General features: G+C 52.0%; 1 protein-coding gene across 1 annotated transcript; it reads right to left on the bottom strand.

Annotated features, from left to right (window-relative positions):
- Positions 1-2932: 2932 nt before the first annotated feature.
- C1qtnf1 (C1q and TNF related 1) lies at positions 2933-8169 on the bottom strand. Its single transcript, XM_059269851.1, has 3 exons — positions 8012-8169; positions 5184-5320; positions 2933-4002 (listed from the first exon to the last, which is right to left on the bottom strand). Exons 1-3 carry the CDS (start codon positions 8164-8166, stop codon positions 3452-3454), a joined length of 843 nt encoding a protein of 280 aa, XP_059125834.1. The 5' UTR covers positions 8167-8169; the 3' UTR covers positions 2933-3451.
- Positions 8170-22144: the final 13975 nt, after the last annotated feature.

The raw sequence follows: 22144 nt of genomic DNA, 5'->3' as shown, positions 1-22144 counted from the left end.
TTGCCTGGGGGACAGGGATATGTTCACTGTGAAGGTGCCCATGTGCCTATGAACAGCACTACTGTGACTCATTTGGAGACACACACACACACACACACACACACACACACACACACACACATACACACACACACAAAAGGGATACTAAATGGGAAGAAGATGGAATTAGTCTAAAGAACAGGCAAGGATTATGGGAACTGGATATGATGGAAATACACTGTGCACATGTATGCAAATGTCATAAGGAAACTCTTTATTATATATAATTAATATATGCTAACATTTTAAAAGGTTAGGCGAGTTGGGGCACACCTGTAATCCTGGCATTCAGGAAGTGGAGTCAGGAGGGTCAGGAATTCAAGGTCAGGCTTATTCATATATAGTAAGTTCAAGATCAGCTTGGCCTACATGAGACCCTTTTTAAAAAAAGAAAGGGAAAAAAAAAAAAAGGTGGGAGTAGGGGAAAGCATCAGATGGGCACCAGAGCAGATGCTACCTTCTTCCTGGCCAGGCCAGCTGTGAACTGAATGTACCCAGGCCACAGGACAGGAGAGCAGGCTGCCAGTTGCCCTTGAATGGGGCCAACACATTCCTTCCAGGTCCCTTTGGGAAAAGCACCGGCCCCACTCCTGAGCACCTGTAAGGCCTCTTCTCTGCCCAACAGCCTCCACACTGTGGAGAAGGGAACTCACTTTTTGACCAGGGCCCTTGTCCACCTGCTCCATTTTGGCCCCATTCCAAGGCTGAGTGTGGCCACATGGGCTCCCAGCACCAGGCAGAGGCAGAAGGCCAGCTGTTTGCCAAGCTGCCGATTCCAGCTTCCAAGCCGGCTGCTGGTGGAAAGGGGGGCTGGCTGCTGACCTCTCTGGCCAGCAATGAAAAGAAGAAGTGCCTATCCTTCACCATGGGGACACAAAGGGGCTGTTACCAGTGCCCAAACCCGTGGGTTGTCACAACAAGCTTCACTGGGATCCCCAAAAGAGACAAGCACACACTGGCCTCCAGCGCCTGCCCATTCACAAATCCCTTTAGCAGATGTGTTTTAAGTTAAATCGGGAGATCTGGAGAGTGAGTCCTGGATTTAGGGGAGACCCTGAATGAAGCCCTAAGTGTTCTTGAAAGGAAAACAAGCTGTGGGAAGCAGGTCACATAGAGTCAGGACAGGAAGACTGATAAGGTCCCTCCCTCCAGGCAAAGAATGCCTGCAAATACAGGTGGCAGGAAGTGCCCTCCCCCAGTCCTTGCTAGGAGCACCACATCGCTCACACCTGGATTTTGAACTCTGACCTCCAGAGCTCTGAGAAGACATTTGTCTGTTTGCAGCCACCTGGTTTCTGGGCCTTTGTGACACAGCCCAGGACTGTCATACAGTTTTCTGGGCTGCAGTCCAGGCCAGGGGGCTACCTGCACTGCTAGTCCAGGGCCCCCCACTCCAGTACAAAAGAATAATGTGCCATCACTACGCGTGAGTCTCCAGACCTGTCCACACACCAAACAGCCCTAGTGCTCAGCTCTGCTGAACCATACTCAGGAAATCCATGTCTCCTTGGTAGGAACATGGCGATTCCGGCCCTGGGTACAAAGCTGAGGGCATAATTAGCCTTTAGTAGGCAGAAGGTGGGTGATAGATGGGAAGAGGGCAGGAGGAAGACTCCATCCAATGAGCAGACGAAAAGGCCAGCTTGCTGTAGATTGCCATGGCAAGTTTAATGTTTTCTGGAAAGAGCAGGGCAGAGCACAGCTGGCAGCCGGCCTCTGCTGCAGGCACACCCATGGAGACTGGCTTGGAGGGTCTGATCAGCAGAAGCCCCTTCAGAGGTGGTATATGCAAACACTGAGTCCCAACAGTCAGACACCCAGAAGAAGAGAGGGGTCCTAACCAAGGGCCAGCAAGCAGCAGCAAGCAAGCCTGGTTGGCACAAAGCAGATAGCCAATACCCAGGCCCTGGCATCAATACAGGTGAGATGCGGAGAGGCCACAGGTTCTCTGAGATCCGAGAATCAGCCCTGAAGCCGTCCCTGAGTCCGAGCCTGGTGGTGGGATACACATCTCGTTTCCTCCTCTAGCACTTCAGGATTGACCCGGAAATGGGAAGGATATACTCTCTAGCTTTTACAAGCTCCCCCCAGGTCTGGGACCCAAAGGAAATCCCTTTCCCATTGCCATAGGCTGGCTAGGGCTGTGTCAGGCTAGGTGGTCCTGTCAGACCCATCGGCTCCTGTGGTAACACATCAATCACCCATACAGGACACTGAACCAGGGAGAAGATGGGACACAAGCTGGTGAGGAGCAGCTTGTTAGAACCCCAAATCAAAGGCTTGGTGCCTTCCACGGCTGATCCATCTGGAAGGAGGAACTGGGAACTGATCCCACACCAGGCAGGGGGAGAACTCACCTGGGGTTCCAGAGCATCCCAGGGAAGTGGAGGAAAGCAGAGAGGTGCAGGGATATATTAGGAGCTTTATTTCTTACAGAGAAACCTGCAGGTTCAGGAGTCCCTGAGGTCCCCAGCCACTGTCAGGAGCTGTGAGCTGGAGTGAGCTGGATGCTGCCCCCAGCCCAGAGTCAACCCACAGAGGGCCTGCTGCCCCTCTTGGGAGCTGACATTTGCTGCCCTCCCTCCCCGAACCCTTTCACTATTGTGGCTCAGAAAGACTGACAGGCCCCTAGGCAAGGCTGTAGCAAGTCAACAGAGCTCAGAGGTCAGTCCTGCTGTCCCCAAGAAAGCTCACACGTGGCCTAATAGAGTGAAGTCAGATGCGACTTCCAAACCCACAAACTGTGGCTCCTCCATTGTCATCTATGCTTCCCCGTAGATCCATTCCTGTGCAGGGTCTCTGGCCCACTTTCCCCAGTACAGCGCTCTCTCTCGCTCGCGCTCTCTCTCTCTCTCTCTCTCTCTCTCTCTCTCTCTCTCTCTCTCTCCTCTCTCTCTCCTCCTTCCTCCCTCCCTCTCTCTAAGAGCCAGCTGGATGAAAGGCCAAAACAAACACCACTTTCCTGTCTCTCTGCTTTACTTTGTTCCTTTGAAACTCATGGCATTTGCTTAATTATGTCCAGGAATGGGAGCACACAGGGGCTGTGCTCTGGAACACCCTGTGGCCGCAGGACAGTGCACCACAGGGTTGTCTAAGGCTGTGTACACAGAAGGAGCTGGAGGTCTCCCAAAGTCCTCATAGGCACCCCACCCGATGATTTCATCTGCCAGCAGCTCTCTATCAAGAGCCGCAGCCAGACCCAGGACCACACAGCCCTTTGGACTTCCCAGTGGCCACGGGCGTCTTGTCAAAAACCAAAACTAAGGACACCAAGGCCAAAGAAGCCAGGACTGAGGGGAGAGACGAAGGGGTCAGCCTGGGGCAGGGCTCCAGTGTCCGTGGAATGCAGGAATGGGCAGGGGTGACAGGCAAGGAGGTCATCAGTCTGTGACAGTACCATGGGGAGTGGCAGCTAAGGCTCAGAGGCTGGCTTGACCAGGTAGCCACTGAAGGTGATGTAGGTGTCGAACTCATCACTGAAAATGGCATTCTCACGCTCGCCCTTGAAGAGGCGCACCCAAACCTCATCCTGTTCACGCAGCTCCAGCATCAGGCTCTGACTTTGCATAATGCTTCGGTCGCTCACCTGTGCATACAGGATCACCACCTCCTCCTCGTTCTTCATGATGTGCAGATACGTCTCCTTCTGGTTCCAAGTGTGCACATTGAGGCTGAAGAAGTAGATGCCCGGCACATAGCAGTAGAACTTGCCAGTGAACATGTTGAAGTGTTCATAGAGGTTCACAAACTGGGTGTCAAAGACCACAGGCTGGAAGTAGTCATTACTGTGCAAAGGCTTTTTTCGGCCCACAGAGAAGGCTGCATAGTGGCTCTTGCAGCGGTCTCCAGGAGCCCCCATGGACCCCTTCTGCCCTTTGGGGCCAACATGGCCCCTGGCGCCTGTAGAACCTGTTTTCCCGTATTTCCCCTGGAGGCCTCGATCCCCTCGGTCACCTTTCTCACCTAAGAGAGAATAGGAAGAGATGAGGTCCCAAAGGAGGTCAGCCTGCAGCTGGCTTCCAGGCATCATCTGACTCCACACCCCAGCCCTGGCCTGGGCAAGGGGACACTTTGGTTCTCCTATCATTAGAGCTACCATTTTCACTGTCAAGGGTTGGTCTATTTTCATCCAGAAGGCAAGCTTTTTCACTCTCCTTCTGCAAAGTCCTGGCAAAGATAAAGGAACATATGGGTTTGTCCACTAGCAACAGGCTCTGTGGCCAGGCCTGGGCTCACTCTGAGTAAATGGACTGCAGATGTCAGGACTCAGAGCAAGATCAAGGTTGCAAGCATTCCCTGGGGTTGTGTGAAGTTATCTAGGGGGAGGACACAGCATTTCAGAGAACTGGCTTGACGTGGCGTCAAAACAAAAGGGTCTGAAAGTCCCATGCAAACAGGCAGGGGGAAGAATCCCTGAGGCCCCTCTTTATGGATAAGCATGTGTGGTGTTTGTGAACCCGTGTGACATGTGTGTGTGCACACACTACAGGCACTTGGCGAGGCCAGAAGACGGTGTTGGGGGTATTCTTTCCACCTTGCCTTTTTTATTTATTTTAGTATTTTTATGTGCATTGGTGTTTTGCCATGGGTGTCAGGTCCCCTGGAACTGGAGTTACAGACAGTTGTGAGCTGCCATGTGGGTGCTGGGAATTGAACCCGGGACCTCTGGAAGAGCAGTCAGTGCTCTTACTCGCTGAGCCGTCTCTCCAGCCCCACTCCATGTTACCTTTTGATGTAAGGTTCCTCACTGAATTACAGTGCTTCAGAAAGCCTGGATTCTAGAATCTTCCTGACTCTGCCCTTCCCAAGCCTCCCGGTTACAGGCACATGTAGCTACCCCTGGTTTTTACATGGGTGCTGGGGATTTGAACTTGAGTCATCTTGCTTTCTTAGCAAGTGTTCTTAACCACTGAGCCATCTCCCTAGAATCCTCTAAGGCTCCTCCTCTTCTGCTCATGGAGAAGGGTCATAGCTCAAAACTCAAAATTTCTTCCTTCCCTCCAGATGGCAGCCCACCTCTGCTCTATCTGAGACCCCTGATCCTGCAAGCCCCACCCAGCCGCATCTCCCTCTCCATCGATATAAAGCAGCCCCCAGGAAGGGCCCCCCCATCCCCGTACCAGCCAGCTCTGCAGCCTTCTCACCTTTCAGGATGGTGATGTTGATTTGGGGTGGGGGGATTGACTGGTATACAGGCATGCCAGGGTCACAGCAACGGTAGCACCCGGAAGTGGGGTCCTGGCCCTGGCTGGGGCTATACTTCTCACGTGTGTCTTCATCCCTGAGGGAATAAACCACCACAAATATAAACTCTTTGAGCTGGGAGCTCTCTCCTGCTGCTATGGACCCAGGGCTTGGCTCCCCTAGGCTCCCCTTCTCTGGAAATGCAATGCTCTGGTTAGCATAGACATGGGGGAGAATTCTGAGATCCTGACTCAAACTGCAGATACCCTACACACACACACACACACACACACACACACACACACACACACACACACACACACATATACACACACCATTATAGTAGTAATATATCCAAAACAAAGATAATGCAAATGACAATAACCTCAGGGCTTAGGTGGAGAAATCCTGCCTGCAGGACCAGGTCTTTCAGCAGTAAAGAACTGCTCTGTGTATCCAGAGCACAACCTACCAGAGCAACTCATTTGTAAACAATTTCGCTTCATTCACTCCATCTTCCGGGCCTCTGGGCTACCGCAGCTTGCGGACAGTAATGGCTGTACACTGCCATCACATGGTCACATGCAACATTGCATGTTGCTCTCCTCGTGGAGGCTCCACTCGACACAGAAGGATCTAGATAAGCCAGCCTGTTCCTCTCTAAACTCAATCCATGTTTCATCCTCAGACAATCTGGGACATGGGTCCACACAAACTCTGAGTTCCACCATATGAAAACCCAGTTCCTGGAGAAAGACTCTCACCTACACCTCTCTCCTGAGCTTCAGACGTCTTTCGGGAAGTCTCCATCCCACCAATTCAACAGGCCCCACAGACACCAGGTGTCCAGAATTGAAAGCCTCATAACGACCTTTTGCCTGTGAAACCTGCTGCTTCCAAATGTTTTTTCCAGCACATGATAGTGGCCCATAATAGAACCTTCTGCTTCCCTGACCTCCCCCCATGTCCAGCATGTACTGGGGAGTTGAGCCCTACCCACAGCATCACCAGGACAGATCTGGACCCTTATCTCTAATGCAACCTGTGGACAGCAGTCCTGGAGTTTGTCTTTCCACCAGCAATTCACTCTCTGATGCTTCCCTCGAGCATTCCTTCTGGAACACCCTTAAGTACAAACCTCTCCTGCAGGACTCCTTATTCCCTACAAAACAAAGCCGGGATGAGATTCTCCCTCCCACACACTACACTCAGCTACCTCAGACTTAACACTTTACATCCTCCATTCCCAGGCTCCAGCTCCCACCACCCCAAATCACCCTCCCATCCTGCAGGACTCGCCTCCCTCTGCCTACAGCATTCTACCTTTTCCTCCCACACCCAGGAGAACCCTGGTACTGCACTGTGGATACAGCCTTACTTCCAAGCCTGTATTGTATTGTGTTTGTCTGTCTCCCTACGGCCTTGGAGTTTCTAGAAGCCGAAGTCTGTCCTCCAAGTGCATCTCCAGGACCCAGGAGATGGCCTGACTGACAGCAGCTACTTAATCAATGTTTGCCGAATGGAAACAAAGGAGAGGAAGAAGAAACAAAGGAATGGGGTTTCTTGGCCCCCAAAACTGTCTGGAACCTTGAATATAAATCGACCCAATGTGCAGGATAATGAAGAAACCCGAGGCCAGCATGGAGGTTTGCACAGGTCTCTAGGACTTCATGCTTGATGTCCCTACAAAATATCTTCCATAGCTTTGGGTCTGTATACCACTGAGGGTCACAGACACAAAGGCAAGTGACATCCTGAAGTCCTTTATCAAGGGAAGCTGACACCTGGTCCATCCTCACCAGCACAATCTTGCCTGGGAGTTAGACAGACTTCCTGGTAGTCAGACAGACAGGGAGAGGGACCTTGGCTTGGTAATAAAGCTGGTGAATTTCTACAGCTGGCTTCCTCCTCAACCTCCAGACTTCAGACAAAATTCCAACAGCTTAAAACAAAAGCACTGTAGGCTTTGGTCTCCCACCAGCAGGCACCCTGCTGGCCGACTGGCTAAACAGGTTCAAGGCTGCTCAGGACAGGTCAACAACAGTCGTGGGCCAATCAACCATCCTGTCTTTCTTCAAACTGACCAACCCTAAATTAGGGGAGGAAAACTCTCTAGAGCCTAAAAATCCCAGCTCTGGAGAAGAGACTGGATGCCCCTCTGCGAAACAGAGGATTTTTTCTCTGTGTGCTGCTGCAGGCCCGCGTTTCCTCACCCCCAATAAACGCCGTTCTTCAACTGCTGCTGCTGTCTGCGGTGTTTGAGATTTCTCTGCTGCTGCTTGTTACGCTTGAGATTTTTCCTGGTTTTTGTTTGTTTGTTTTTAAGGCTTTAACTGGCAGAGGAAATGATCCTGACCAAGACTGCCAGACTGTATTGCCATCTTATAAATGAGTAAGTTGTTGAGGCCACTTGTCCCAGCCTCCTGCTTGCATGCACTCCCAATGTCCTGGTAAACATTCCCAGGAAACCTAACTAGAAGGCAAAGGTAACCCGAAGGGCAGTGCAGGTACCTTTTCATGACTGAGATGTGAGGTTCTTGCAGACTCAGCTACCCTGGGGTTAGAATGAGGCGGGACCACCATCCTCAGATTCAGATAAGATGCCCAAGTCACCAGACGGAGAAACTGCCTGTCTGACCTCCAGGATCAACCTCCCTGAGGACCACTCCTCAGCTTCCCCTTTGCCCCTTTGCGACTCTGGGCAACCACCCCTGGAGTGCCCCAAACCTCACACACTTGACTTGGTCAGCTCCAGAGCTCCTGCTAGCATGCCATCACAGCCCCTCACCTCTTCTCATGGTCCAGAGGAGAGGGCGGCCCCTCCTTCTCTTCCCACTCCAGCTGTTCCTGTTGGCCTGGGGGCACAAGGCTCAGGACTGGGCCCCAGGCAATGGCCAGCAGCAGGCAGCATCCCAGCACGAATCCCTGTCCATAGGAGCCCATTTTCCTGCTAAAATACAAGGAGAGGGCATGGGTTAGGAAGGGGCTCGACAGAGAAACAGCCCACAGTGAGAACTGTTTGCCCAGCCCCACATCTCGCGCACACACACACACACACACACACACACACACACACACACACTGCTCCATGGGAGCTTCAGATTCACTGAGCACAGTCACCTGCACCAGCCTCTCAGGAAGGGGACCCACCACCTGCTGGGCCCTGACAATAAGCAGAATAAGGCCAAATGAGTCCAGGGCAACTACTAGTCCGAGGGACTAGTGGGCAGAAACTGGCTGCGCTGTTTTCTACCACCAGGGGGCGCTGAGCGAGTGTCCATTTGCACATAATGTAGAGAATCCAACCCTCTCCCATCTAACAGCCCCCCCACCCCCCACTCCCCACCCCCGCTGTTAAGCAAAAGCTTGGAAAGGACCGTCCTCTTCCAATAGGAGACTGTCCTTCAAGCCTGTCCTCAATCCCAGATGCTTCCCTACCACTTAGCCAAAGCAAGTGAGGGTGTGTGCGTACTGAGTTGAAGTACATGTTTAAATTCTCTACCCCATCCACCTGTCATCTCTCTAAGCGACTGGCCTGGGGCAAGCAGGAGCAGGCTCTCTTTCCCTTCGACTGCACACCTCAGTCTGTGGTCCAGCCCTTGGTTCCTCAAATCTAGGGCTCCTCTTAAACTTCAGCTTCTGGTTCAGGTGACCAGGGCAGGGCCATATCCTGCATATCCTGGTGCTGCCAAGGGTCTGCCGACAGATAGCAGCTTGCATGCCACCTTCAAGCCACACCCCCAAAGCCCTGGCACCTGTCGGCAGGCCTGCATTCCTGCTCCTTTGCATGGAGCACCTTTGTCCTGTTTGGACTGATAAGCAGCGAAGGGGCCCAGCAGTGGCACCAGGCACCCGACTGCGATTCCATGCATCCTTCCAATTAATTCTTTGGACCCATGAGGTAAGGGTAGGTCTGAGAACATGTCCTCATTAATCACTTCTCTCCCACCCAGGCCTCATGTGATCCCGGGGCTAATCTTTCCAGGAGATAATATTCATTCATTAGTATGCCGTTCGTAAGTGAGAACGGAGCGGGGTGGAATGATTTTTTTCAGTCGCTAAAGTGCTAGCCTGGCAGGCACAAGGACCTGAGTTCCACCCATAGAGTCCACATACAAAATAAAAACAAATAAAAGCTGAGTATGGTGGCCTGTATTTACAACCCCAGTATCATGAAGTTGGAGATGGGCGGATGTCTGGGGCTCACTGGCCAGCCAGCCTCAACTACTTGGTTAGTCCCAAGCCAATGAGAGACCCTATCTCAAAAAACAAAGCAGCCAGGAGGTGGTGGTGGTGGTGGTGCACGCCTTTAATCCCAGCGCTCTGGAGGCAGAGCAGGTGGATCTCTGTGAGTTCGAGGCCAACCTGGTCTACAGAGCGAGTTCTAGGACAGCCAGGATACACAGAGAAACCTTGTCTCATAAATAAATAAACAAACAAACAAAATAAAAATAGATGGTACCTGAGGAACAACAGCTGAGTTTGTCCCTTAGCCTCCACATGAGCACACAGACATACTCACACATACGTGCACACACATGTACACACACACACACACAGAACTGTTCCTCTATACATCTGAACGTGCACAGCACACACAGGGGAGGGAACCGTTGGCCTCCTCCTAGGTGCCTGGCTGCCCTGGAGCACAGACAAGGAAACTCAGGTGACCCTAGCCCAGCTGGCCCTGTCAAGACCCACTTCATGCTAAGCTCTGCCACTGGTTCACGCCTCCCCAGCCCTGACCTGGGAAGACCCTCCTCCTCCGCGGTGTTATGTGTCAGGTTGTCTCCAGCCATGGAGACTTTGGCTTGGCCCTGACTCTCCATCAGACATGGATGTCCCTGGCCCAGCCAAGTGTCCTGCAGCATCCTGGACTTCACTAGTACTCAACAAATATTTATCGAGCTAAGTTCTCTTGATCTGTGTATTTCTCTATTTCTGTATTTCCTGTTTTCCCCGGTACCTTCGTAATTATTCTCCTCACCCCCTGTAAGTGTTAAGCTTGCATCAGGCAATAGGAAGTTTGCCTTTCTTTAAACTTGGGTCCGGCTGGGTTTTTTTGTTTTTGTTTTTTTCATTTTTTTCCTCACTGTGTAACCCAGGTTGGCTTCAAACTCTCAATTCTCCTGCCTCAGGTTCCTAAGTGCTGTAGTGTAGGTATGCACCACTACACTAAGTTTAAACTTGATTTATCTATGACTCTGAATATATATATATATATATATATATATATATATATATATGAGAATGTGTGTGTGTGTGTGTGTGTATGTGTGTGTGTGTGTGTGTGTGTGTATGTGTGTGTGTGTGTGTGTGTGTGTGTGTGTGTGTGTGTGTGACAAAATCCATGCATGTTTGGGGGCCCTATGAACGAAAGCTGACATAAAGCTGCCTTTGGCTGTCCTAACCCATGGGTTCTTGCTGACATCTGAAGCTGGACAGTCCTCTTTTCTCCTTAGAGGGATCCTGTCCTGTCTATTTAAGAGTGCTTTGTGGAGTCCCAGCCTCTACTCCAAAATGCTATTAGCATCCTCTTCAGTTTGTAACAACCAACGACTCTAGACTCTGTCTGTCCTCTCAGGGGCAAAATGACTCCCTGCCAGGAACCAGTGCCGTGGCCCCTAGTCAATGCTGGAGTGTCTCTTTCCAATGGAGAATGGGGATTTTAAACATGTTTGTCAGAAAAGGGGTGCCCAGAGCTGGGTTAGCAATGTGACATGGGTAGGGCGTCAGTTAACAGCCCCCAAAGTAGTCAGAAGCTCCTTCTGATGTCAATGAGGTGGGCAGAGTGTTCCCCCAACACCTGCATGCATGTGCGCATGCGCAACCACACACACATACATACATACATACATACATACATACACACACACACACACACACACACACACACACACACACACACAGCCTTCTTTGAAGATTAAAATCAAACCAAGGCTGAAATATTCCCCTCCTCGATGCCATCTCAACAACCATTTAAACAAATCCTATAAGTCACATTAAGGTCATTTTAGTCATTTTTTGGGCAAAACCAATATTGCCAAACACCTAAGCAAATTTGGTCCTGTCTCCATTCCCAGCACAGATGGCCTGTGGTGAGACCATCTAGGGATGTGCTCCACACAGAGGTAGCTCCACAGAAGGCTAGGACATCCTTGATCATGAGGGTGACCCCACCACACAACCAGGACTCATATAGCCTGTCTGGGTTGCGTGGTAGTAAGAGTCCCTGAGGGCAACTCCAGCATGACCCCAGGTCTTCAGCAGTCTCTCCCATCCCTGTGCCTTATTGATACTCTGTTATCTTATTTCTCCCTCCAACTCCCACAGAACCTGCAGAGCAGAGCCCAGCATCCTTCCTCAGCCCACCCTGCTGGCTTCCACCCAGCTTTCACCCCAGCAAGGGGAATCCCCCTTCACAGGAGAAGTAAAGCCACTTAGAGGAGGGCGGGGCATGTGAGGGCACTTCCTTGCTGGGACTTTTTATCCCTTCCCAGACCTCATGTGCTGGGTCCTTTACTGAAAACGGTATTCATTCGCAAGCTCAATTTCCTTATGTCCCCTTGTTTCTGACCCCTCCCTGCCTGTGTGTGTGGACGGTGGCCTCCTGGAGTGCGAGGCTGCCTGGAGTGTGAGTGTGGGTTTGGCCTTGGTATCTCCCTCCCCATCACCCCCAGCTCAGTGCCATTGATAAAAGCATTTTGTAAACACTGTTTTCTTCCTTAATCCTCATCGGGTAAGCAGCTGTTCAGAGAGGCGAGAAGCCTGTAATCTCCTTGAACGGCCAGGAGCCTTGGAAGGAGACGGAGCGGCCCTCTCAGCTGGCAGTTTAACACAGGCATGGCTTATGGCATGTCATTGTGCAAGAGCTGGGGTGGGGGTGGGGGGATGATTCAGCCATAAATTAAATGTGTTCCCGATCTCAACTGTGTAACAGACCAGGGGAGAAACAGACAAATGCTCAAGACTGAATGGTGAGTGATGAGCCCGGAACATTCTAGACCTTTGCTCTCTGAGCAGTGGCCATTGTGGTACTGAAATCAATTAAAATAAGACACAAATCAAGCACTAATCATGGGGGTACCTACTTGTTATCCCAGGATGCACTCGGAAGAGGCAAAGAGAGCTCAGGACAGTCTCCACCTCCCCATCACTGGGATTACTCCTGCAGACCACCATGCCAGCATTTTTTACTCAGATTCTGAGGATCAAACTCTTGTCTTTGTGCTTTTAATGAGGGCACTTTGCCAACTGGGCTATTGAACCTGCCTGAAAATCTCAGATCTGAAGCTAGTCTGGGCTACTTAATGAGACTATCTCAAAAGTGCTGGGGGTCTAGGTCAGCTGTAGAGCACTTGACTACCATGGACAAGAGACTGGATTCTATTCACAAAATAATAGTAAAATGAAATTCAAAGTTCCGCTCCCTGAGCAGGCTCATCACGTCCCAAGCTCTGGACAATTGCGTGCATGGCAGTATTGCTGCCATATTGGAAAGTACAGAACGTGTCGGGCATGGTTGCAAGTTCCAAGGGGGCTTCTGTTCTAGATTACAGTGGGGCCAGCGGGGGAGGAAGCAGGAGCTATGAACTAACAGCAAGCCTGAAATCTGGGAATCATTTACACTCCTTCTTCCCTTGTATCCGGCACATCTAATCCACCACCAGCCCTCCTTCATAGCCTCGAAGGTCGTTCATCCTTCCTGCCACCAGCCCTACCAGATGCTTTCCAGGGGCTCTGGCTGCCTCCCAGACAAGCATCTTTGTCCAGCTTTGCTGGGGCCTGGACAGCACCCTAACATTTTACACTCATTTCCCAGGAAGCTTGGCAAAGGCAGGACCGGATCCCCCCACGCTTCCCTAATGGCTTCAGCTCCAGGACTGGAAAGCTCTTTGAACACAGTACTGCTACCCTCCACCATTGCTGTTCTTCTCACGCCTGAGACATCCTCCCAGACCCTGGGAAGCCAGAGACTGCTCTGCCTTGACCCCTGGTAGAACTGATTTCCACCACTGAGAAGAGCAGAGTACCCATGTGAGGACAAGATTCAGCCAAGGAAGAGAAAACGCCACACTGAGGTGACACCCAGGATTTCCTAACACGTGACATCAGCTCCTAGGTCTTTCCTTGCTCATTTATCCCTCAAACACCCAAACAGGATGAGCAAGAGGGTGGCAGAGTGACTTCTGGTCAGTGGCGAGCCCAGTTCAAGGCCCCTTCAATATGTGATTTCCTGCTGAGCCTCAGCAGCCTATGCTAGTGGGAGGCTCTGCCTCTTCCCCCAACTGCTTAAAGGAGGCAGCTAGGGAGCCTTGACTCCTGATGGGGGATGGACTCAAGTGTGTTCCAGGGCCTGGCTCCTCTTGGAATCACTGTACTTCCCTTTTATACCTTTTCCTGTTTCTGTCTTGGAGAAGGAGGACTTACTTTTTTAAGGTTTGGGGCTTTCCTCCAAAGCCCAAGCCCAGGGATGGAGAAGGTGGATTCCTGTAGGACAGCCAGCTTATGAGCACAGGACTCTTTGTCCCTGGATACAAGTGAGGTCTTGTCTGGGGCAAAACGAAGAGAGGAAAGACCAGGAGTTCCCCTATCCTAAAGCAGCTCCTTCATCTGCACCTTGTGCAAGAAGACTCACCTGGAGCACTCTGCCCAGGCCCTGCCATGTGGTTGCCAGGCCTCCAACCCTAGTGGCACCTGACCAGCCCAGCCTGCAGGGCTCCGGCATCCTCGAGGAAACAAAGATCGCCTTGAGGAGAACAGCTGTCCTCAGGTCACCTCCCAGCTGGGCCCCCTCCGGCTGGAAGCTCACCCTGCTTTGAGGAGCGTCTGAGAGAAGAGAGGCCCAGGAGCTCATGCCAGGGCCCCACTCTGCAGGTGGCCTGGCCCACTGCCCATTTCTTTGGCACCAGCACTGACGTTGCCCTGAGGGCTGACCACTCCCAAGACCCAGGGAAGAAAGAACCTGGGGACTCTGCATCCCGGCTCTAGCATGCCCAGCCCTCACAGGCAGCACAAACCGGCCTTTGTCTGTTACCCCAAGCCTGGACATCCCCCAGCACTTCACAGGAACCGCCTGAGGAGACTCTCCAAGAGGGAACGCTGCCCTCTACCTAGTGGCTCCTGGGTCAGCCTTCTGGTTTGCTCAGCATTTGTCCATCTTTCTTTCTTTCTTTTTTTTTTTTGGGGGGGGGGTTGGTTTTTCAAAACAGGGTTTCTCTGTGTAGCCCTGCCTGTTCTGGAACTCTCTCTGTAGACCAGGCTGGTCTTGAACTCACAGAGATCTGCTTGCCTTTGCTAGGATTAAAGGCATGTGCTGGCACCATCTGGCCAGCATCTGTCAATCTTGCTACCACCTATTCCAGCCCAGGCTGCTCACACCACACTCTCCACCTGGCGGTACCAAGATCTGCAATGCCCTTGGTGCTTCAGTTATTTATTCTGTTGTTGTTTGTTATTGCTTTGAGAAAGGGTTCCTACTCTGTAGCCCAGTTACTATGTAAACTCTATCTCATGGTGATCCCCCTGTCTCAGCCTCCTGTGCTCTGGGTTACAGGTGTAAGAGAGCATGCCCAGTGTGAGCACTGGGTTACAGGACTAAGAGAGCATGCCCAATCTAAGAGCTTTAAAACATCTACCAGTTGAGGCTGGAGAGAGTAAGAGGACTTCCTGCTCCCCACACAACCCCTATGACTTCAGTTCCACAGGACCTAGCGCTGTCTTCTGGCCTCCAGGGGCACCCACACACATGTAGCATACACTCACACAGAAACATGTACATACATATATATAAGAATAAACATAAATCCTTAAAACACCTACCAGTTTGTCTATTGGGTTTAGCTTTCCTTATAGAAGAAAGAAAGAAAGAAAGAAAGAAAGAAAGAAAGAAAGAAAGAAAGAAACAAAGAAACAAAGAAACAAAGAAACAAAGAAAGAAACAAAGAAAGAAACAAAGAAAGAAACAAAGAAAGAAGGAAGGAAGGAAGGAAGGGAAAGAAGGAAGGAAGGAAATAAGGAAGGGAGGAAGGAAGGAAAGAAGAAAGGAAGGAAGGCTTGAACTTGTTCTATGGCCCAGGCTGGCCTTGAACTCACCATCATCCTGCCTCAGCCTCCCTGGTGCTGAGCATCCATGGATCTACCCTTCTTGGTCTCCCCACAAGACAGTTGCTTTCCAAGGCTGCTTCCTCAGCTCTTAGCTCCTCTCGCTCCAAACCCATCCTGCCTGTCAGGCCTCAACGGACACCACCCCAACCCATCCTGTCCCAGGAGTGGTGCTGATCCCCACATCTGTGCTCTCCAACACACCAGCCACACAGGGCTCTTTCAATTAGCTGAGATGAAACACAGTAAAACTTCAGGTCCCATGGCAGACGCGTCCAAGCTTCCCATCAGACTAGTGGCCACCAGACTGGGCAGCCCGCCTGGCCAGACTTTTCCTGAATATTCCTTGACCAGTGAGGCTCTGCATCTTTGTTCCCAAATCTCTGCTTGGTGACCCTGGTCTACCCTACCATGGGATCCCCAGTTAACTCTTCCCCTCCCCTGTTCCCACAATCCTGACTTTTCCCCCTGGGGCTAGCAGCTGGGTTAGAGACAGCACTGACCCCTGGGGCTGAGAGTGTGGGGGCTGCCAAGACTCATACTTTCCACGTGCTTTCCACACCTAAGCTATCACACAAGCTCCCCAAGGTCTCTGCCCCTTGTGTCCTGCACCAAGTCTTCCCCAGCTGGTCCAGGGTCTCCCTGCCACCAATCTCCCAGAGGCAGCTTTAAAACCCAAACTAGAGCATCAATTCTTGACTTGAGGGTATCTGCTGACAAGAAAGGAAGTCTTTAAATTCTGAGCGTTAACATGGACCTCCACCTCCCCACATCACTCAGCTACCTAAAGCCACCCCAGGTCTTTAGATGGATGTCCCTCTTACTGCTACCTCCTCCCCAGCCATGTCTTCAGACCAGCCTCCCCTAGCAGGCTTCCTGGACCCTTACCCACTGCTGCTGCCCCTCTCTCAGCATCAGGAACAGGGCTGCCATGTGATTGCTGGTGTCCCGATCGAGTCTCCAGGAACTATGAACTCCTAGAAGATGGAACTGTCTCATTCCTACACCCTTTGGCATCTGGTGTCACTTTAAAAACATTTATTTTTAGTATGGGCGTGTGTATACTGCATGTGTAGGGGTGCTCATGGAAGCCGGAAGAGGGCACCAAACCCCTTGGGCTAGAGTTACGGTGATTGTGAGCCACCCAATCTGAGAGCTTGGATCCTCCACAAGATCAGCCGCCACTTAACCACTGAGCCATCTCTCCACCCCTGCTCTGTGTCATTTCTACTGCTGTCAATTCCAAGCTCAAAACCACCCTGTATCTTCAGTTATTCAGATGAGGCAACGTCCATGAGGGAGAGCATGTGCCGTTAAGTGTGACCTGAATTCTGAATCCAGTTGTAGTCTGGAGCTAGCCTTTCCCAAATGCCTCTCTGCTCTGCACTCAAAAAGCTGCCTGCTTCTAAGACACCCCAACTCCGCACCTCCTTAGCCAAGGTTACAAACCCCAGAGGCCGCTAGGAAGACATTAGATGACAGTAATCAGTTGGGTGGGAAACCAAGACCAAGGTTGTTGACTAGAGGTAAACTCAGCCACAGGGAAGTCTGGGGGTTGCACTAACCAGAAAACCCTGGTTCTGTCTACAGGAGGAAGGAGAGACGAGGGAGGGCGGGAGAGGAGGAGCGAGACGGGTAGGCAGCAGCCACAATCAGTGCGAACAGGTGAGCATCTATTGACACAGATGTTTCTAGAATCATGAGGAGGAAAATGCAGGTTAAAAGTGTGATGTCCCCAGACCCACATACCCAGCAACCCAGAAGCCCACCCATCCAGCAGCTCCCAACAGCCACCTGGGGGCTGGAAACAGCACTGTTGACACTTGCTGATTTGTGCTTCTCTGGGTTTTCTTTCTTTTTTCCCTGTAACAATCCCATCGTTTTCTTCACAGAAGTACACATTATTTTCCACTTAGAAAACGACAAAATAAGCCCCACCCTGGGGACTGAGAGAGCCTTTTGTTTATTCCAGGGAAGCTGACTATGCATAGGAAAGGAGATGGGGTGGACTGTGATGCATTTAGGCTCACGTGGAGCTGGAGGCTGAGCTTCACATCATTTTATCCCTTTAGTGAGTGCTTATGAATGCCTGCAGCATGCCGGGCAGTGGGCTGATGTTAGAAGCATCTGGAGCAAGAAGATGCTCACCTTCCCTTGGGCATCAGCAGTTCCCACACACTGGGCTTGGGTTTGGGGTGCCCCCTGATTAGCTTGCTTAGTGACAGCTAGGACACATGCCAGCAGCCACCCTTGGGGTGACAGAACTGGCCATCATTTACTCAGCAGAGGACTGATGAGCACCCACAGCAGGCCAGCCACAGTACGGGCACCAGGACCCATCGCTGGCTTCTTTGGGTCAATGTTCAAAAATCTCTGTGGTGCCAGCAAGCTGACACCTAACACCCGACCCTAGAGTTTAACTCCTTGGATTTGGGCATAGAATGACCAAGAACAGCCCCCTCACACATTCAAATGGGAGGCACCTCATCCCTTGAATCATTTTTAGGATCTTGCTTTTAACAGAGTGGAGAGAGAATAGTATGTTAGTTAGCTCGGAAGGAGAAGCATGTGGGTAGGGTTATGGGGGTTCCTTTCAGTGCCCTCATGGAGGAGACAACCTGAGTCATCAGGCATGATTGAGGCCAGGATTGTGTGGTGTTTAAGGCTAACCTGAGGGTACATACTGAGTTCCAGGACAGCCTCACAAGCATAGCGAGACCCTGTCAATAATAGCAACAATAACAACAATAAAAGCAAATGTGCACTCTGGATCACGAGGACCCTGAGGCCACATCCCAGTGGTCAGCCAGAAGAAACTGTGTGAAGAATCGTTACTGAGGGAAGGGCCGAACACTCTCTTCCCATCCCTTAGGATGTCAGGAGTCAGTTATGAATGGACACTACCAGAGATCCACTAGGTAGAAGCGTGAAGACTGAAAAATGAGACCACAAGGGTTGGGGTGGCTTGGGCTTTAACCTAGTCAGTCCCACAACAGACCTCAGGGCTCCAGCAGCCTCCACCTGCACAGCAGGCCCCTTCCCCAGCAGCTGTGGCTGCTCAAGTCCCATTAGGAAGTACAGACCCTACAGTCTCCTTCTCATAGATGGGTCTTCATGGGACTCCAGGCCCAGGAAGGGAGGGCCTCTGCATAACACAAGACTCGGGAGCCCCATAGCACCCCAAACCTTCCTCCGTCTCCCACCAGAACTCGGCTATCAGAACCCAGCTCAGCATCCTAGCAAAAATGAAGACGTTCTAAAGAGACCCATGTGCCCCTCCCTTTGGCCATTTGTGTGACTCCGCAAAATTGGGGTTTCCTCAGGTATCTCTTACTTGGAGAAGGAAGGGCTGGAAGCCTGGTGCCAACAAGAAGAGGATCTTGTCCCCTAGGGAGAGGTTTCAGATCGTCTGACAATTTGTCACACCATCTTACAGGGGCCAAGACAATAATGGGACAGTGATGGACAGGGCCACACCTTGATTGTCATGCTTTGACTGCAACAGCTTAGCTCTGCACACTTCTTGCCCTCTAATTAAATCTAAATCTCTCGTCGGGACCCCAAAGACAGACTTGGAGGCCACTGGCTCTCTTTATTTGTTCTTCCTAATGAATAAACCTGTCTGTTTTCACTATTTGTTCCTTTGATTGGTCTATTGAGGACAGAGGCTGAACCTTGCTTGTTAAGGCTTTCAGGGGCCCAGGCTCTGACCCTAACAACTTCAGCAACAACCCTATCTATGAAGAACCAGCCCCAGATATGTAAGGGAGGGAACTGCAGACCCAGCCTAGCTTCTGGCCTGCATCATCCTTAAGCCCACCCATGGCTGTGAGCTCCCCTGGGGACGTCCTCTTCTTCCTGGGTACCCAGGGCAGCAGGCAGCTGGTAACCAGATGCCCCAGGGTACGGAGAAGCTGCAGCCCCCAGAATGTGAGGCTCCCCACCACATGTGGCCACAGCAGCCAGGAGCAAGTCTGGCCCAGCCCTGGGCACTAGGAACTCGGCTTCCTTGCACCATCCTCCTTGCCCGGCCGGCTCTTCTCCCAACCTTGCTGCCTGCCTACTGTCTCCTGCTCAACTGTCTCATTTCAAGGGAAATTCCTTCAGAAGCCAGGAGGATGGTAGGACACAGAGGCCCAGCTAGTGCGTGGATTCCCAGTGGTGTATGGAGGTGCCCATGGAGGAGACTGTAGGTATGTGAAGGCCTCAGAAGCAGGCTGGGAATGCCCAGTGAACAGTGGTGATGGGGTACCAAAACCCCTACTGGTACCCAATGAGGGCAGGAAGGGTGGCTTACGATGGGTACCGGCTGGTACATGAAGAGCTACTGCTGGCAGGACACCAGCACAATACCATCGCCTCTTAACCAGGGCTCCGAGACACAGCACCCTTCCAGACTCAGAGGCCTCACCCTGTGTACAGGCCTGTTCCTCCCCAAGTCCAACAGGCCTGCAGGGAATCGGCATGTCCCTTCCTGCTTGGGGAGGAGGGAAAGAGGAGCCACTTCTGAAGGCCTCCAAGACTGCAGTCTCCCACCAGAGGTCCTGCCAGGGCAAGGACCCAGGGCAGGGAGGGCCCTGAGACACAGCCAGAGCAGCATCGGCAGACACGTGTGGTTCTCAGGAAACTGCTCTCTGGAGAAGCCAGAACGTCTCCTGCACCTCATGAATGAGTCAGGGAGGTGGCAGGGTCCTGTCCAGACAGCCACTGTGGCCCACTTGACAGCAGTGGAAGGCAGATTTTCAGTGACTAAAACTGGAGAAAATAGCAGTCCTTTGGGGCCACCACCCGGCTCCAGCATCTCTGGGTCCTTCAAGGCCAGTGACTGCCCAGGCTGCTCCCAAACAGCCCGTCCCTCCAGGCAGAAGCAGCAGCCTTCAGTGGATAGATATTCTCCTGCCCTTCCGGCCTCACGCAGTCACCTCACCGGCTCCTTAACCCTGGAGCCTCAACCACTCCCAGCCCTAGGAACTGTGACCCACAAAAGAGCCTGACCTGTGGATAAGAAGCAAATGGGTGAGCGTGCCCTGAGGCACGACCCGTAGTTTCTACGAAATTCTTTTCATCTTTGTTTTGATGGGTGACGTTCAATGCCAGAATATTTGGTTTATGAGTCATGCTAATTATAGGGGGGGGCAGGGGGGGAGGCACCAGGAAGAATAACAGAAAGGAGTGTGTTCAGAAAAAATTAATGCTGTGCTAGTGGCTCTGAATAGGGAGGTTACAGCCAGGAATGAGCAGTGAACTGCCCTCACGCTCCAGGACAGGCCTGCTGGTGGGGCCTATCCTGGGCTAGCCTGCTCTCCAGGAACTTAAGAACACCTCTTTTGACTTCACAGGGCATAAGAGATGGAGGGGGGAATGTGTATGTGTGAGATTTTAGGAAGTAAAAAGGGACAGTTGAAAAGCTCAGCGTCTCCTGCCTGAGCAGAGACTCCAAGTTGAGTCTTGGGTAGTGAAGACACCATTTAGCTGGGATGCTTCTTCCTGCGCTGGCTGCAGGCAGGGCCTGGGACAGAGCTGTGAGGCACAGGGAGGCGACCTCGGCTTCCCTCTGCAGGATCCTCCTCTCCCGTGAACACTGGAGCAGGCTCTCCCACCCTGGTGCAGTCAGCGCACTATAAAAAGCAGAGCCCGGGCAGTCTCTAAGGACCTCACTGACTCCCAGGGGGATCCCAGTGACATGTCTTGGCTTTCTTTTTGTTGTTGTTGTTTTTCTTTTCTTTTTGTTACTTTGAAACAGCACCTCACACTATATAGCCTGGGCTGACCTCAGCTGGTTATCTGGCTCAGGACAGCAGCCCAGACTCACAGCAGCCTTCCCGCCTGCCTTACAGTCTTGCTGACATGCTCAGTGAAAATCACAGTTGGTATTTGGTTGTTTCCATTACTGGGGATGCAACCCTGGGCCTTTCACGTGCTGGGCACTACCCCGCACTACTGAGCCACATCTCGAACCCAAAGCTAGAGAAGCATATTTTGTAGTCCCCATTCTGAGAAACAGGGAAGACAGGGCAGAAAGGAACCAGAGAGGCAGCCCCTCCACTCCCCTCCACTCCCCCTCCCCATAGATAAGGGCAGGGAGTAACAGAAGAGGGAAGGGAAGGCTCCCCAGAGAAATCCAGCTCTCCAGGGCAGGGAGCAGCCTGGGTGGACCAGAGACGACAGGGTGGAGCTCCGGTTAACCAGGCAGGATGACATCTACACCTGGGCATCTGAGTAGTAGGTGGACGTTGGCCGTGCAAAGGTATCCCGGGGCATCTTAGAGACTGCAGCCCTAGCTCTGGCCACTCTTAGCAAGATAGGCAGCTTTACTTCCCAGGAAGGTCCATAGAGAAGGGATATTTGTTTTTTCCTGCCCAGGCTGGATGCCATCCAGAAACAGCTGTTAGAAGAGGGGGCCAAAGTCCACACTTCCTGTTCAGTGTTGGGGTTCCGGCTGACCACTGACAGATGGTCTAGACCTGGATCCAGTGGGCCCAGGTGATCTGGCAGGGACAGCGTGGTGTCAGTGGGAACAGAAATGCTGTTTCTCCTTCCACATCCTCTAAAAAGCACCCGGAAAAAAGAGACAGCCCACCAAACAGTGAGAGAAGGTGCAGTTGGTCCTGTCAGCATCCTCTCTGCCAAGGAGCCCGCCTCCTGCACGCTCCAGGCAGCCCCAGCGGCTGCCTGGGAAGAGCCAATCTGAGCAGGGGGAGTTAGTGAGAACAGCATACGCTGTCCCCCAAACTCCTCTGCTCCGTCTGCCCCTGTGCTGTAGGCACCACCTCACATCTCACCACAGGGAAGGTGTCTGTTCAACTCTGCTCTGGCA

The sequence above is a fragment of the Peromyscus eremicus genome, chromosome 8a, assembly GCF_949786415.1.
Source record: "Peromyscus eremicus chromosome 8a, PerEre_H2_v1, whole genome shotgun sequence".
Taxonomy (NCBI): Eukaryota; Metazoa; Chordata; class Mammalia; order Rodentia; family Cricetidae; genus Peromyscus; species Peromyscus eremicus.
The sequence above is the reverse complement of the archived record's forward strand: the minus strand, read 5'-3'. Positions and strand labels throughout refer to the sequence as shown.